Below are 12,019 nucleotides of genomic sequence, written 5' to 3'. Positions count from 1 at the left end.
GGCGAATTTGAGAAAGTGAGGGAGAAAAAGAAAAGGCAACAGGAACACGACGGGCATCGTTTCGATTTATCAGCTCCGGCGACGTGACGAGCAGATAATGCACACAATCATCGGCTGCAACAATTAGAGCGGCGGAGAAAAGAAGAAAGAAAAGAAAGAGAGAGAGAAAGAGAGGCACGAAGAGAGGAGAAAGTGAAATACTGCGCAACGAATTTTCTATTCTTTCTTCGGCGGGTCCACATGTCCCGCCTTTCAGCGATACACGTGCTTCTGCCGCACGCAATCGCACCGAGCTCGTTACGTGCGATCTGATACATACACGTAATCATTGGTCGCACGCACGCTCGTTTGCGCGCACATACGCATAAGCGGTGTGCGACTGACGACGGCCGAATGACAATGGGACCTTGTCACGTCCGCGCGCATCGCCGTGTCATTATCTAACGATGCACAAGCGACGACCTGATCGATAATCGTCAACGTGTGACTAACATTAGTAGCGTTCATTTACGCATTAGGGGGACAAGGGGGATGCTTATTTTATGATTCAATGTGATAAAAAGTATTTTGTCGTAATCACACGCAAAGGTGTCAGTTTCTTTTGGAGATTCCCCCGTCTTCTTCTGCACAATAAACAATTTTATGTAACATTTAATACATTTCATAGGTTCCAAATGATGCACTCAAATGTTTGTGTTAATTTCACACACAGGTGAACGTGTTAAAATGTAATACAAATATTGTGTCAAAAATTAACACAAAATTGAAATACGTTAATCAACGCTGAAGTATAAAATGTGTTATTTTAACACTTACACACATGTTAAATATCGACACAACACAAATTGTTGAAATAACATAGACACAATATATTAAATAAACACACAGGTATGTTGAAAATTCAACGTAAAATTTTAACAAGGACCGATTTTAACACAAGTACAAAATGCTTTTTACTGTGTAAATTTACGGACTTTGACAGGACGAATTTGCAACTTATCTCTCGGTTATTACGATAAGCTGAGATGGTCGTAGCGTTGTGAAATATTCCGATAAATAATATTGTACATCATACAAAATAACTAATTAAACTAAATAACTAATTAGGTCAGTAAATTATGTCGCGTCCCTAACACAAGTCATATGATATCCAATTCTGGGTCGGGAGAAGAAGTACGTATTAAATATATATTAGATTTTTTAAGAAATGCAGATTTTTTAATTTTATTAAATATAATTGCAATAAGTAGATAAATGATATTCTACAATTTTTCTCTTAAATATTTACAATGTTAACCTTGGAATACAATAACTGTAAATGAATTAAAGAATATAAAAAATATTTTTCCGTGTTTTCATTACAATATGAACTTTTTTAATACATTAATAAATTAAACTTGACCCGAAATTAGGACTCGACCCATAAATGGGATCGTTATTTTAATTAAAAGATGACAGATATGGATTTGTTTGTTAGAATATATCGAATAATCACAGTCTCATTGTTTCTAACTCTTTATTCGATTTTTCTCCATCCTAGAACAAAACATAAATTCTTTATTTCTTTAAGTACATATTCTCCTTCGCTGCACAAAAAAAAGCTTGGATCTCACGAGCCTCGCGAGCCTAAGCCTAAATCCACGACGGACGAAGTGGGAGCCGACACGCGACGACAATTCGGTAATCGGCGTAGAAAGTGTCTGAGTAAGAGCGCGACGGAGCTTTCGCAAGCAAACGTGAACAGGCGCGAAATTTCACCGAGACGCGCACGAAGACCGGTCGCGCGGCATCATTTATTTTCAATATTTTGCGACCCCGCCGGCTGGCTGAGGGTAGCGACGTGGTTAGTTCGCGGTTCGAGACGGTAAGACGTGCTTTCACGTCTCGCAAGTGCAACGCCGGAAACTGACAGGCCATTTGTGCCAGGATATTAGCATGGAAATGGAAATTCGGTCCGCATCTAATGAAAGTCACATCTGCACCGAAACGCGTATAGACAGTTCGCCTCGGAATAGAATTCAGCCCTATCAACATTTTTTTTTAAATTGCGATTCGATAAATGAACACGTTGTTCCGTGTGAGTATCGTTTAGTCTGTGTCAGGTATGACTCTGATTCATTCTCAGTACTAGTGTGAGAGATTGTTCATGCGAAAATTGGGAAATATTCGATCGTAGATAATGAAAATGAAATATCAATAAGGGATCTCGAGCGATCCACGGCTGCGAGCAAAAGATATCACTCCAATTGATTGATCTCGAGCTTTATTTCAAGGTTACTTCGAAACCTGAAGGCATTCGAGACGCCACGTATTAAATTATATTAAATATCAGAGAAAAAATATGCATGAATTTTCGCGCAGCCTATAGAAACATGGCATCTATGCTCGGGCGTCGCCTCCCTTCGCAATTTCCCTTTCCGTTCACTCGGGCGGAGCGTCGTAAAATAAATGTCCGAATCAATCGCGCGCCAGAATGTGAAACGCGCACGGTCGAAATTGCGCGCCGCCGACAAATCGACCGTGTACCGAGTTCGATATCCACGCGGCATTGTATTCTCTCCCGACGCTCTCTCCCGGGAGGAAAGCGACGTTTCACGCGACATCCGCAAACCTGTGAGGTTCACCACAAAAGAAAAAAGGCGCTCGCGTGTCGAGACTACAAAGCAACGCTATAAATAATTCATCGAACATCGACATTAGCGGGTGCCTTTTATGAGAGTTATGTGCAACTCGGAGGATTTTGTGGGAAATCGCGAAAATAAACCGGCGTTCCGCCGGATACGGTTACGCAAATGCGGGTCGTTTCAAATCCAGTCTTACACGGTACAATGTACGATAGACGCGTCTTAACTGCGTCTTGAGTGACTTCAGGAGTCGTCGACAAAGTCTTGAGGCGTCTAGACGAGCCGTCGAGACTACGTGCTTCAACACGCGTATTTCGGCAATGACGGTATTCGCAGAGTGAAATCAATCGACACGACATTCGCGAGCGCGGGTTTCACGTCCTGAATAACATATCGAGCGACACCGATGTCGGTTAATTTTTTAAGAGCTACCTTCGTTATCAAAAAATCAGGTCGTATCGCACTGAAATTAAACGTACTTCTTGCTACGAAAATTGAACGCTCGTGGTTGAAACAGAGAACCTTTTCCGGAGAACTCGATTTGTACAAAATGCTTTTGGTAAACTATGAAAGACAAAAAAGAACCTTACTGAAGTAGCCCCTCGCGCTTTTATAGAATAATTTATTATTGATATATATCAAATACGTGTATCATATTGAACGGTTTTTTAAGGTTTCTTGCAAATAAATCAATATCTGTTGTTTTGTACTGAGCGTGTTAAAATTACGGATACACGAAGTCCCCGAAGATAGACGTTCAAAGAGAAATCATGTACAATGATGCGGCAAGTTTGCAAGATAGTTATATCAGTTATTTTTGTAATCTATTGGTATAAAATATCTCATAATAAAGACACGTTAGGCTTCTCTAGGAAGAAACTAGAGGCAAGAGTTTTCGGACACACAACGTACCATACAGCCGCGATTATTTTCTGCGCGTAAGGATTTCCTCGGCTTTCGGTTGGCTCAACAAATTCGTCAGTTCGACCACTCGATTGCGAAGAATCGATTCAATTTGGCACAATTTGAGGGAGATATTTTTTCCAACGTGAGACTACATTTCCTCGTTTTCGGCAGGTCGGGCTAAATTGAAGTCGAGAATCTCGTCGGACGTGAGGAAACGCACGTCGCTGTCCTCCGAGAGCGCCGAGCTGCTTCCTCTCTTGTAAGTCTTCCTCCTCCTGATGATGACAATCGTAACGATTACGAGCGTCAAGGAGAACACGATTACAGTCGCGCTCACAATGCCGACGAGCAGCGGATCGAATCTACGGTCGTGTCTCACTTTTTCCGGATTCTGTTCTTCGCTGTGCGGTTCTGCAAATATTTCTCAAGTTAATGCGTTTCCAATATCATTGGCCGTATTATTCCGTGGAATAATATATAATATCATACACGGGTGTGAGTTATCATGTAATGCATGTTTTCGTACATCATACTTCTAACGTTTCATATTCAAACCTACACGGTAAAAAATGTTGTGTTAAAAACGATCCACTGAAATTTTCTGTTACTTTAACATGGGGAATGTGTTGAAGAGTACACAAATATGTGTTACCAAATGTACAAATATAATGTTAAATTAACACACTCACCTTGTCAACATATGTTGTTGTTATATTTGCGTACTTTTTAACACATTCTCTATTTTAAAGTAACACAAAATTTCAATGAACCGTTTTTAAGACAAAATTTTTTACTGTGTAGATCCTCGTACCAGTCATTGGTTAAATTTAGCGTAATAATGAGAATTATCGAGCTGAGAGTTTCAATTCCAACATTTGACAATATCGAGACACAGCGTCTGTAACACCGAGGAATGAGTTTTCGTATAAAGTGCTCATTCGTACAAAATTATTTTCCAATTGGCATGTTTTGGAAAATAAACGACTTTTCGTTCAACGCGTTCCTCTCTTAAATTCTTTCCTCGTAATTGGATTAATCAAATACGTAACAGGCAATGAATATTACCAAAGCGAACGTGCAATTTCACACGTTCCGTCGTCATGATATTCGGTGCGAAAGGAGTTTCCCTCGTTTCCGTCTGATTTCGTCTAGTGGACGGTGTCGTCATCCGTTTCGGCAATTTTGTAGTTGTACGCATGATCGGTATTGTGGTCACGATGGGTTTTCGCGTGGTCATCGAAGATGAATTCGACATATTTAGGTCGATGTAATCCTTCGGATTGTTATAAATTGGGACCTGCCCAGGTTTGTGGAATGGAGTGTTCGTACTGCTTGTATTGTACAGCCTCCGAGTTGTCACTTGTCGAATCGTGGAAGTCGTCATTTTGATTTCGAAGGGTGTCGTCATAACCAATTCGGTAGTGGTGAACACTGTGTAATTGCAATTAGAAATAATTTAAAGAATCTCGCACGCACGAGGCCGGATGCTAGGATACATCGTAAAATGTAAGATGCGTAAATCTTAGATAAAAATTGAGCATCATTTTGCATCGAACTAACAGAATTTTCGATTCGACGTTCCTTAACATTCGAATGTCATGTCGAGTAATCGCTTGCTTAAAGTGATAATTATCTTATATTGTCAGCGCTGACGAACATTAACGAACATTAACGAGACATTCCGAGACTAAAAACATTAAGTAGACGCGATAGAAAATTTTCAAATTTTCTTTCGGATTAACACGATCGCATCAGACCCGATTGGATTACATTAGCGAGCTTAGCTCGACGGAGCTCATTAAGCATAACATAAATTAAACAGTTACCTGCAGTGCAGTATTCCTCGTAATCCGGGCAACAAATCGAACGTTCCGCACAATCGAACGTACAATGACAACTCTCCGGCCCGAATTTGGGAGTGGTAGTAGTCTCCGTCATGGAATAAACACATCTACCTCGACAGGTTTGTTGTGCGTTGACCACCTCGACTTGATCTGTGAGAGACACGATTTTTTTTTCCAGTGCATCGAGAAACCCAGTTAGTTGAATCAACTAAATTCTTGTTTGACTATGGGCAAACAAATTTTTCGATTGTAATAACCAAAGTTTGGTTGTCAAACCGAAGGTTTGGTTTTCTGAAGTTTCAGAGGCTTCAAAGAACCGAACCTTTGAATCAGAGAACTAAACCTTGGTTCTTATTACCAAAAAATTTGTTTGCCCATAGTCAAACAAGAATTTAGTTAATTCAACTAAATGGATTTCTTAGTGTGGAAAGTATAGAACATTTCGATCTTATCCTTCTAACTTTATTACGGGGGACAGCTGATCTCTTCGAAATCCCTCTGAACTGAGAGCACTCCCTTATACATATTAAATAGATGATAAATTTATCACAAAAATTTGTATGCACCAGCTTTTCTTTCTATTTTTTTCTTTTTTCTACTAACTTCGTACAATCTTGTTAAATGTATCTTGTGGCGCTTATTATTATCTTATCACAAGATACATTTTCAGTTCTTTACAAAATCGACTTGAAAAGTAAACTTACCGTCGTTGCTCACAGTTGTGTTAGTGGAATTGTTTTTAACGATACACTCGTTTCCTTGTAAAATAGCTACGTCGTCTATCGCGATGTCGCTCACATAGGTGATACCACGCCTACCCTCTATAATAATCTGAAAATTTTTTTGAACGAGCGATAAAATTAATTTTATTATTTTAAAAGGCATGTAGCCAAACACTGTGACGAACGCTTGCCTGAAAGCTAGAGTTGGCTTTCGGCAGATCGAAGATACCTCGGTACCAATTATTCCCCTGATTTCCCTCCTTACTGAACATCAAGAGCCACGTGGTATTTCCCGCTAGCTTGAAATATATATTTAACCTACCGATCGTCGCGCCATACATGTGATACCTGTCAACAAACGCGCGCGTATCAAAAGTGTTTATAAAAAAAGTCTATCGAAAGAAGAAACGCGCGAAAAGTTCTGAATAATTAAATTATATAAATTATTCGTTCTGACACGCCAACATACGGTGCAAATAAAATATCTGAAAACACCTCTGAATTCCTTCCTTCGCTTTGGCAAATTCATTTACGAACCTGTCTATGATACATTTATTTAAAATATTTTAACGTTTGACTTACACCTCCGAAATAAACAACAACGTATGAAATGTGAGCAAACAGAATAAAACTACACAAAATCTACGCACTACGAATCGAAGGAACGTTCTAATTTATGTTTAATCGTGTTCTCACCAGAACGAAAAACATCCCGACTCGGTCAGGGAAGAATTATATACCGGAGATATGATTCTTGCCGTATCGTTCACCAGTTGTCCGGATGCCTCGGTGTAAAGATAGTGGCCTGAAATCAGCTCGAGCGTGTGTACATTCACACATATTGTACAAATACATTTTACAAGTAATTTTTGCTCCTCTTGGCGTCTTTCAAATGTCTCAATGTGCAGCGAAACAGCTGCAGAGTCACACTGAGGGAATACGTACCGTCGTTTCCGACTCCCAGAGTATGATCATGCGACGGACCGGTACCGATGTGGAAACTCGGCGTCCCGAAATTGTGACGTTTCCAGTCGAAATCGTGATGCGGGTCCTGTTCCCACAAGCAGAGATCCGGGCTCTCGAAGTCACACTTCGTTGGCACAGGTACGTCCGAGTCTTTCCGTGAAATACATCAACGCACACGAAATTCGTAAATGGCGTCATCATCGAATCGACGTTATCACCGAAGGAAAAATACAGTTCAAGTATAATGAAATTAAAGAAGAAGAGAAGAAGGAAGGGAAAGGAAACGATGGCGTCACCGGACTAAAATATTCGCTACCGCGCTGAGATTGAAAGTCGCTCACTACACGCTGTATTTTCAATATCTTAATATGCGCACATAAAATGCATTAACCCTTTGGCCTATAACCACGAGTCTGACTCGTGGTGAAAAATTTGTGCCATAAGCGAAAACCACGAGTCTGACTCGTGGTAAAGAATTTGTGCCATAAACAAAAGCCACGAGTCAGACTCGTGGTGAGGAATTGGCGCATAAGATGCCGCGTATTATTCGAACAAGCGAATAGAGTTACTCCACATCCAATACTTTTGTACCTAAACAATTTTTATTATTTCACAATTCCTTTCGTTGCACTGAAATATATATGTCATGAAAGGTATACATTTTGCGCCAATTCGGGTACACGGCTGAACAGTTGAATGGCACGGCGCGCGACCGATTTTCTTGTTTACTATAGCTCGCGCAATTGGCAGATATCGTGTAGGCCAAGGGGTTAAATAGGCAAATTGAGCATTTAACATAATGTGTCACACACGTGCGGCGATACCGGTCTGTGCTGAGAAATCGATGCGTCACGCATGCATGGAAAACAGGAATTAGCTGTCTATGTATTACAATTGAAATTTAGTTACCCGACCTAGTTTTTAGCCGAGAGAGCTAAAAACTGGTGCAGGGACAAAAAGGAATTAGCTAAATTAACTCAATTTCAGCTGTATTACATGCACGGAAAGAATAGACTTAAATCAATGACAGATATTCTTATATATAAACAAGAATATTCTTAGGAGGTTTTTAGTCTTGTATTGAGTGCAAGTAATACTTGCATCAGTGCAAATTCAATCAATTCAAGACTAAAAATCTTCTAAGAAGATTATAATATTCTTGCTTACATATGAGAATATCTATTCTTAATTTCAAATTAATTTTTTTTCCTGCGTGAGCAATTAATTTTTACCTGTGGGAGCTAATTTTTAATGTGGGAGCTACTTCTTTTTTTTCCGTATGTGTGGCGCTGGTAGAGAATATGTTAATGTTAATATTATAATAAGCTGGGCAACGCAATGATGTGTTAAATTTTTCACAAGCGGAAATCTTCCACTACGCACTCACGCTGTCGGGACTGACGCGTGGAAAATAATTAAAAATTAATTAATTAATTTAATTTAATTAAATCAAGATAAAAATACCGTACGCAAGTACCTCGACAAGAAGGAGTCGTCTCGTTCCAATTACGTCCGTTGCAGTATATCTCGGACGAGCCGACCAGCCTGTAACCAGGCTCGCAAAAGAACATCAATATCCCGCCGTCCAATTTTGAGACCACAAACGTGTGAGCCGGTGATGGCGGTGGAGCGCATCTTGTGCCTAAACATCCAAACACATAAGAAACAAATTGGTTCTACTTGATTGTGCTTGCTTTGTAATTTGGGCAATTTTTCGTATGGGAATGGTTCATAATAGGTTGATAGATTGGGGAGAAGCATCGAGAGATGCCTAGGACAGAGATTCATCACTGGAAAAAATTTATCAAATCTAAAAAGTGGAACAATTCTGTAGAAAATTATAATATCGAAATTCGAATACCGAAGCAATCTTCCGAAATGTAATTTCGGGAGACATCGGTAGACATTCATCATACTGGAAAAATGTACCGAATTTAAAAAGTGGGACATTTCTTTGGAAATTTATAATATCGAAATTCGAATACCGAAGCAATTTCCCGAAATGTAATTCTATCAAAATATTGGGATTACCTTGTTGTACAGCCGTACGGAAAAAACTGGATTCGTATAACTGATTTTCTGTTATCTGGAGACCAATCGAGAACCCGATTATAGGGACAGAAAAATTCCTGCGAAAGATTCGTATTCAATTGTGTCAAATTGTCTTAATCGAGTTTGAACGCAATCGAATATTCAGGCGAATGTTTTCAGTCGCGATAACACAAAGGTACCGTTTCTTGTCACTGAGTTTTCATCTCGTCTCTATTTTATTACACGAAACTGAGATTTTTTCCCTGTATTGATTTGAACACAGCAAGAATGTACGAAAACAAATAAATATTGATATTTAGTAATAGTCCTTTTTTGAAACAATCGTGTACTTCGAGATAATTTCAAGATACTATCTTGATATTTGAATATCGATACTATGATTTTTCGGAGAAATTGTTCCGAAAGTTTTCGAACTTCGAGATTTTGATTTTTTCAGGACAATGTCACTCATAACCGCTATTTTCTCGTTATCACGCTGATATTGTTGCAAACACTCACATACACGCGCGCGCACGTATTCGGTTCGAATGTTCCCTCGTAGATAGAATTCTGTCCAACAGGTATTTCGAACGAATCATCTAAAGCGGGCTTTGTAGTATCGCGTCGCGTTATGTGCAGAATCCATTGACAGCCTCGCTGATCACTTTCACCCATTAAATTCCGCTCTAAGCTCTACTTACTCACACACACGGGAACAGGTGTGTCCCAGGCGCCATGCACACACGAGGCGTATCTGTTGCCCACGAGGATGTATCCCTCGAAACAGTCGTACCTCATAATCCGACCTCTCGCCCTAACGCGCGTATTCCCGTTTTGCAACCGTACGACAGGGCACACGTCTGGAAAGGAAACTGATGTTACCCTCCGCTGTTAACGATATGTGTCAATTTACATATGGAGAAAAAGAAAGTTTTGCTGAAACAGCAAACGTTTGTTTGTTAATATAGTGATAATAAAAAGATTTGTTACACGGAAAAAAATAATTTTGCTATTGTAGCAAAACGTCGTTGCAACAGCGACGAAAATTTAGTTGTAAACAAATTATTTTGCTGTCACATATCTAGCAAATAGCTATTAATATTTCTAACAAATCTTTCTACTATCTAAACAATCCTTTTTGTTATCCAAACAAATTGCTTTGCTCTTACTAGACTGACAAACAATTAGTTGTTTCAGCAAAATTTGTTTTCTCCGTGCCGAGTTTTTCATCATTATCGTTCTCGGTCTCGGTTCTTGGTCTTCGTTCGTTATCGGAGCAATCGCGATAATTAGATAAATACGAGATTCCGACATCTCCTACATGGAAAAAGAGATTACCTTCAATAGCTAAATTAGCTGTAACACATAGACACCTAAAAGTTTTGCAATATAAGCAATTTTAACTGCTGCAGTAGCAAATTCTTGACGACATTTACAATAGTACGTTTGCTGTAGAAAAGAATTTGCTAGTGCAACAATTAAAATTGCTTACGTTGCCAAAGTTTTAGGTGTCTATATGTTACATATAATTTGATTATTAGCTAATCTAATCTTTTTTCCGCACAATGGGAGGATCAATGGTAATATCGATGACACTAGCAACATGCAACAAAATTTATCAATTTTGTTACAGGTCGCTTTCTTATTAAGGACTTTCAAAACTTCGTCGGATTTCCGGCTGTATTTCTTTTATTAATAATAACGAGACAGCATATCCCGTCATTCAATGAAAGTGTCTTATTAAAGTGATTAGTTACTATATACAAAGTAACTATGATTATCATGTCGTATAACTATAAGTATCATGACGTATAACTGTGTCACGTTTCACGTAATTAATCTGATTCTTCGTATGTGAAATGACTCATCAATGCCATATCAATGAAATCACCGATAAACTTTCGCCCTTAATAAAAATCATTGTAGGGGATGGTAATTATTAATTTTTGTCGCAAATATAAGTGCCCTACTCCCAATGAGAACATCCACGTGCAATCGACATGGGATCCGCGTAAGGAAGTCGATTTCGCATCGATTCAACGTCGATTCTACAGATGTTATCGTGAGGGTCACACGCATGAGCAACATTTATCGTGCATCACGATCGCTCCTTATACCGTTCGATCTTATCTCATCGGAAATCGTGTGTGTCATTCTCTGTGTGCGTTATTCTTATTATTCTTGTTTATAATTACTCTGCTTCGGCCAAGAAACGATGATATACTGGCCGAGGAAGGCGGACAACAGCAAGATCAAGAAGGAACACTTCATTCCGATGTGGATGTAGAACGAATCTCACTGGAAACTTGCACGCAATGAAGGGTCGTTTAGAGCAACCGTTAGACTTTCCTCGAGAGAGACAATTAACGCAATGGCACGTCTTAAAATCGAGATAATTTTTACGCGTTTACGCATGTATTTTCCAATATTTTCACTGAGACTTAATTGCAATCGATCAGGCGGACAATGGTAGATCCAAGGATAAACGAATAGGAAGTACGACGAGTGCGCGCGTGTGCCGCGTAAAAAAAAAATCGAAGCCGAAGAAAAATTGTGGATCTACACCATTGAGCGCGGTGAGGACATGACTGGAGAAGCTGTGATTCCAGATGCTCGGAACTTTCGATTTCTCGCAATGAGGGCGGCAACGCGGCTTCCGTTGGTGCGGGAATGATAGCTCTATCGTTTTTCCGGTGCTTTATCTTCGTCGACTGATGTGCGCCAGGCCTTGAGAAATATTCCTGGAGCATGCACTTCGCAAGAGATATATCTGGCGCCAAGCAAGGTGACCGTACGACTCCAACGGCCGGGTTCGGCCGAACAAGACGCTTGGTGAACTATTGGCGACTCAAAGATCGAATTAATATATAGTAATATAAGTAACCGATGTATACCTTTATATCTATGCGAAATTTGTACATGCACG

General features: G+C 39.6%; 1 protein-coding gene across 1 annotated transcript; it reads right to left on the bottom strand.

The window, feature by feature from the left end:
* Positions 1–1,431: 1,431 nt before the first annotated feature.
* Positions 1,432–11,669, bottom strand: LOC106752378. The gene is made up of 10 exons (XM_014634043.1): positions 11,289–11,669; positions 9,795–9,953; positions 8,540–8,704; positions 7,042–7,212; positions 6,793–6,901; positions 6,288–6,444; positions 6,079–6,205; positions 5,357–5,524; positions 4,596–4,961; positions 1,432–3,941 (listed from the first exon to the last, which is right to left on the bottom strand). Exons 1-10 carry the CDS (start codon positions 11,362–11,364, stop codon positions 3,679–3,681), a joined length of 1,761 nt encoding a protein of 586 aa, XP_014489529.1. The 5' UTR covers positions 11,365–11,669; the 3' UTR covers positions 1,432–3,678.
* Between the last annotated feature and the right edge of the window lie 350 nt (positions 11,670–12,019).

The sequence above is a fragment of the Dinoponera quadriceps genome, unplaced genomic scaffold (assembly GCF_001313825.1).
Source record: "Dinoponera quadriceps isolate SergipeBrazil2010 unplaced genomic scaffold, ASM131382v1 scaffold248, whole genome shotgun sequence".
NCBI lineage: Eukaryota > Metazoa > Arthropoda > Insecta > Hymenoptera > Formicidae > Dinoponera > Dinoponera quadriceps.
Note: the sequence above shows the minus strand (reverse complement) of the source record. Positions and strands in the feature narration are given on the sequence as shown.

What these genes read in the sequence shown, in the direction of transcription:
- LOC106752378 (XM_014634043.1), bottom strand. Translation starts at nt 11,364, where the DNA reads ATGAAGTGTTCCTTCTTGATCTTGCTGTTGTCCGCCTTCCTCGGCCAG. An exon ending in ACCTGTTCCCGTGTGTGTGA is followed by an intron (nt 8,705 to 9,794) that starts GTAAGTAGAGCT and finishes TTGGATGTTTAG; the next exon opens with GCACAAGATGCGCTCCACCG. An exon ending in GACGACTCCTTCTTGTCGAG is followed by an intron (nt 7,213 to 8,539) that starts GTACTTGCGTAC and finishes TTTCACGGAAAG; the next exon opens with ACTCGGACGTACCTGTGCCA.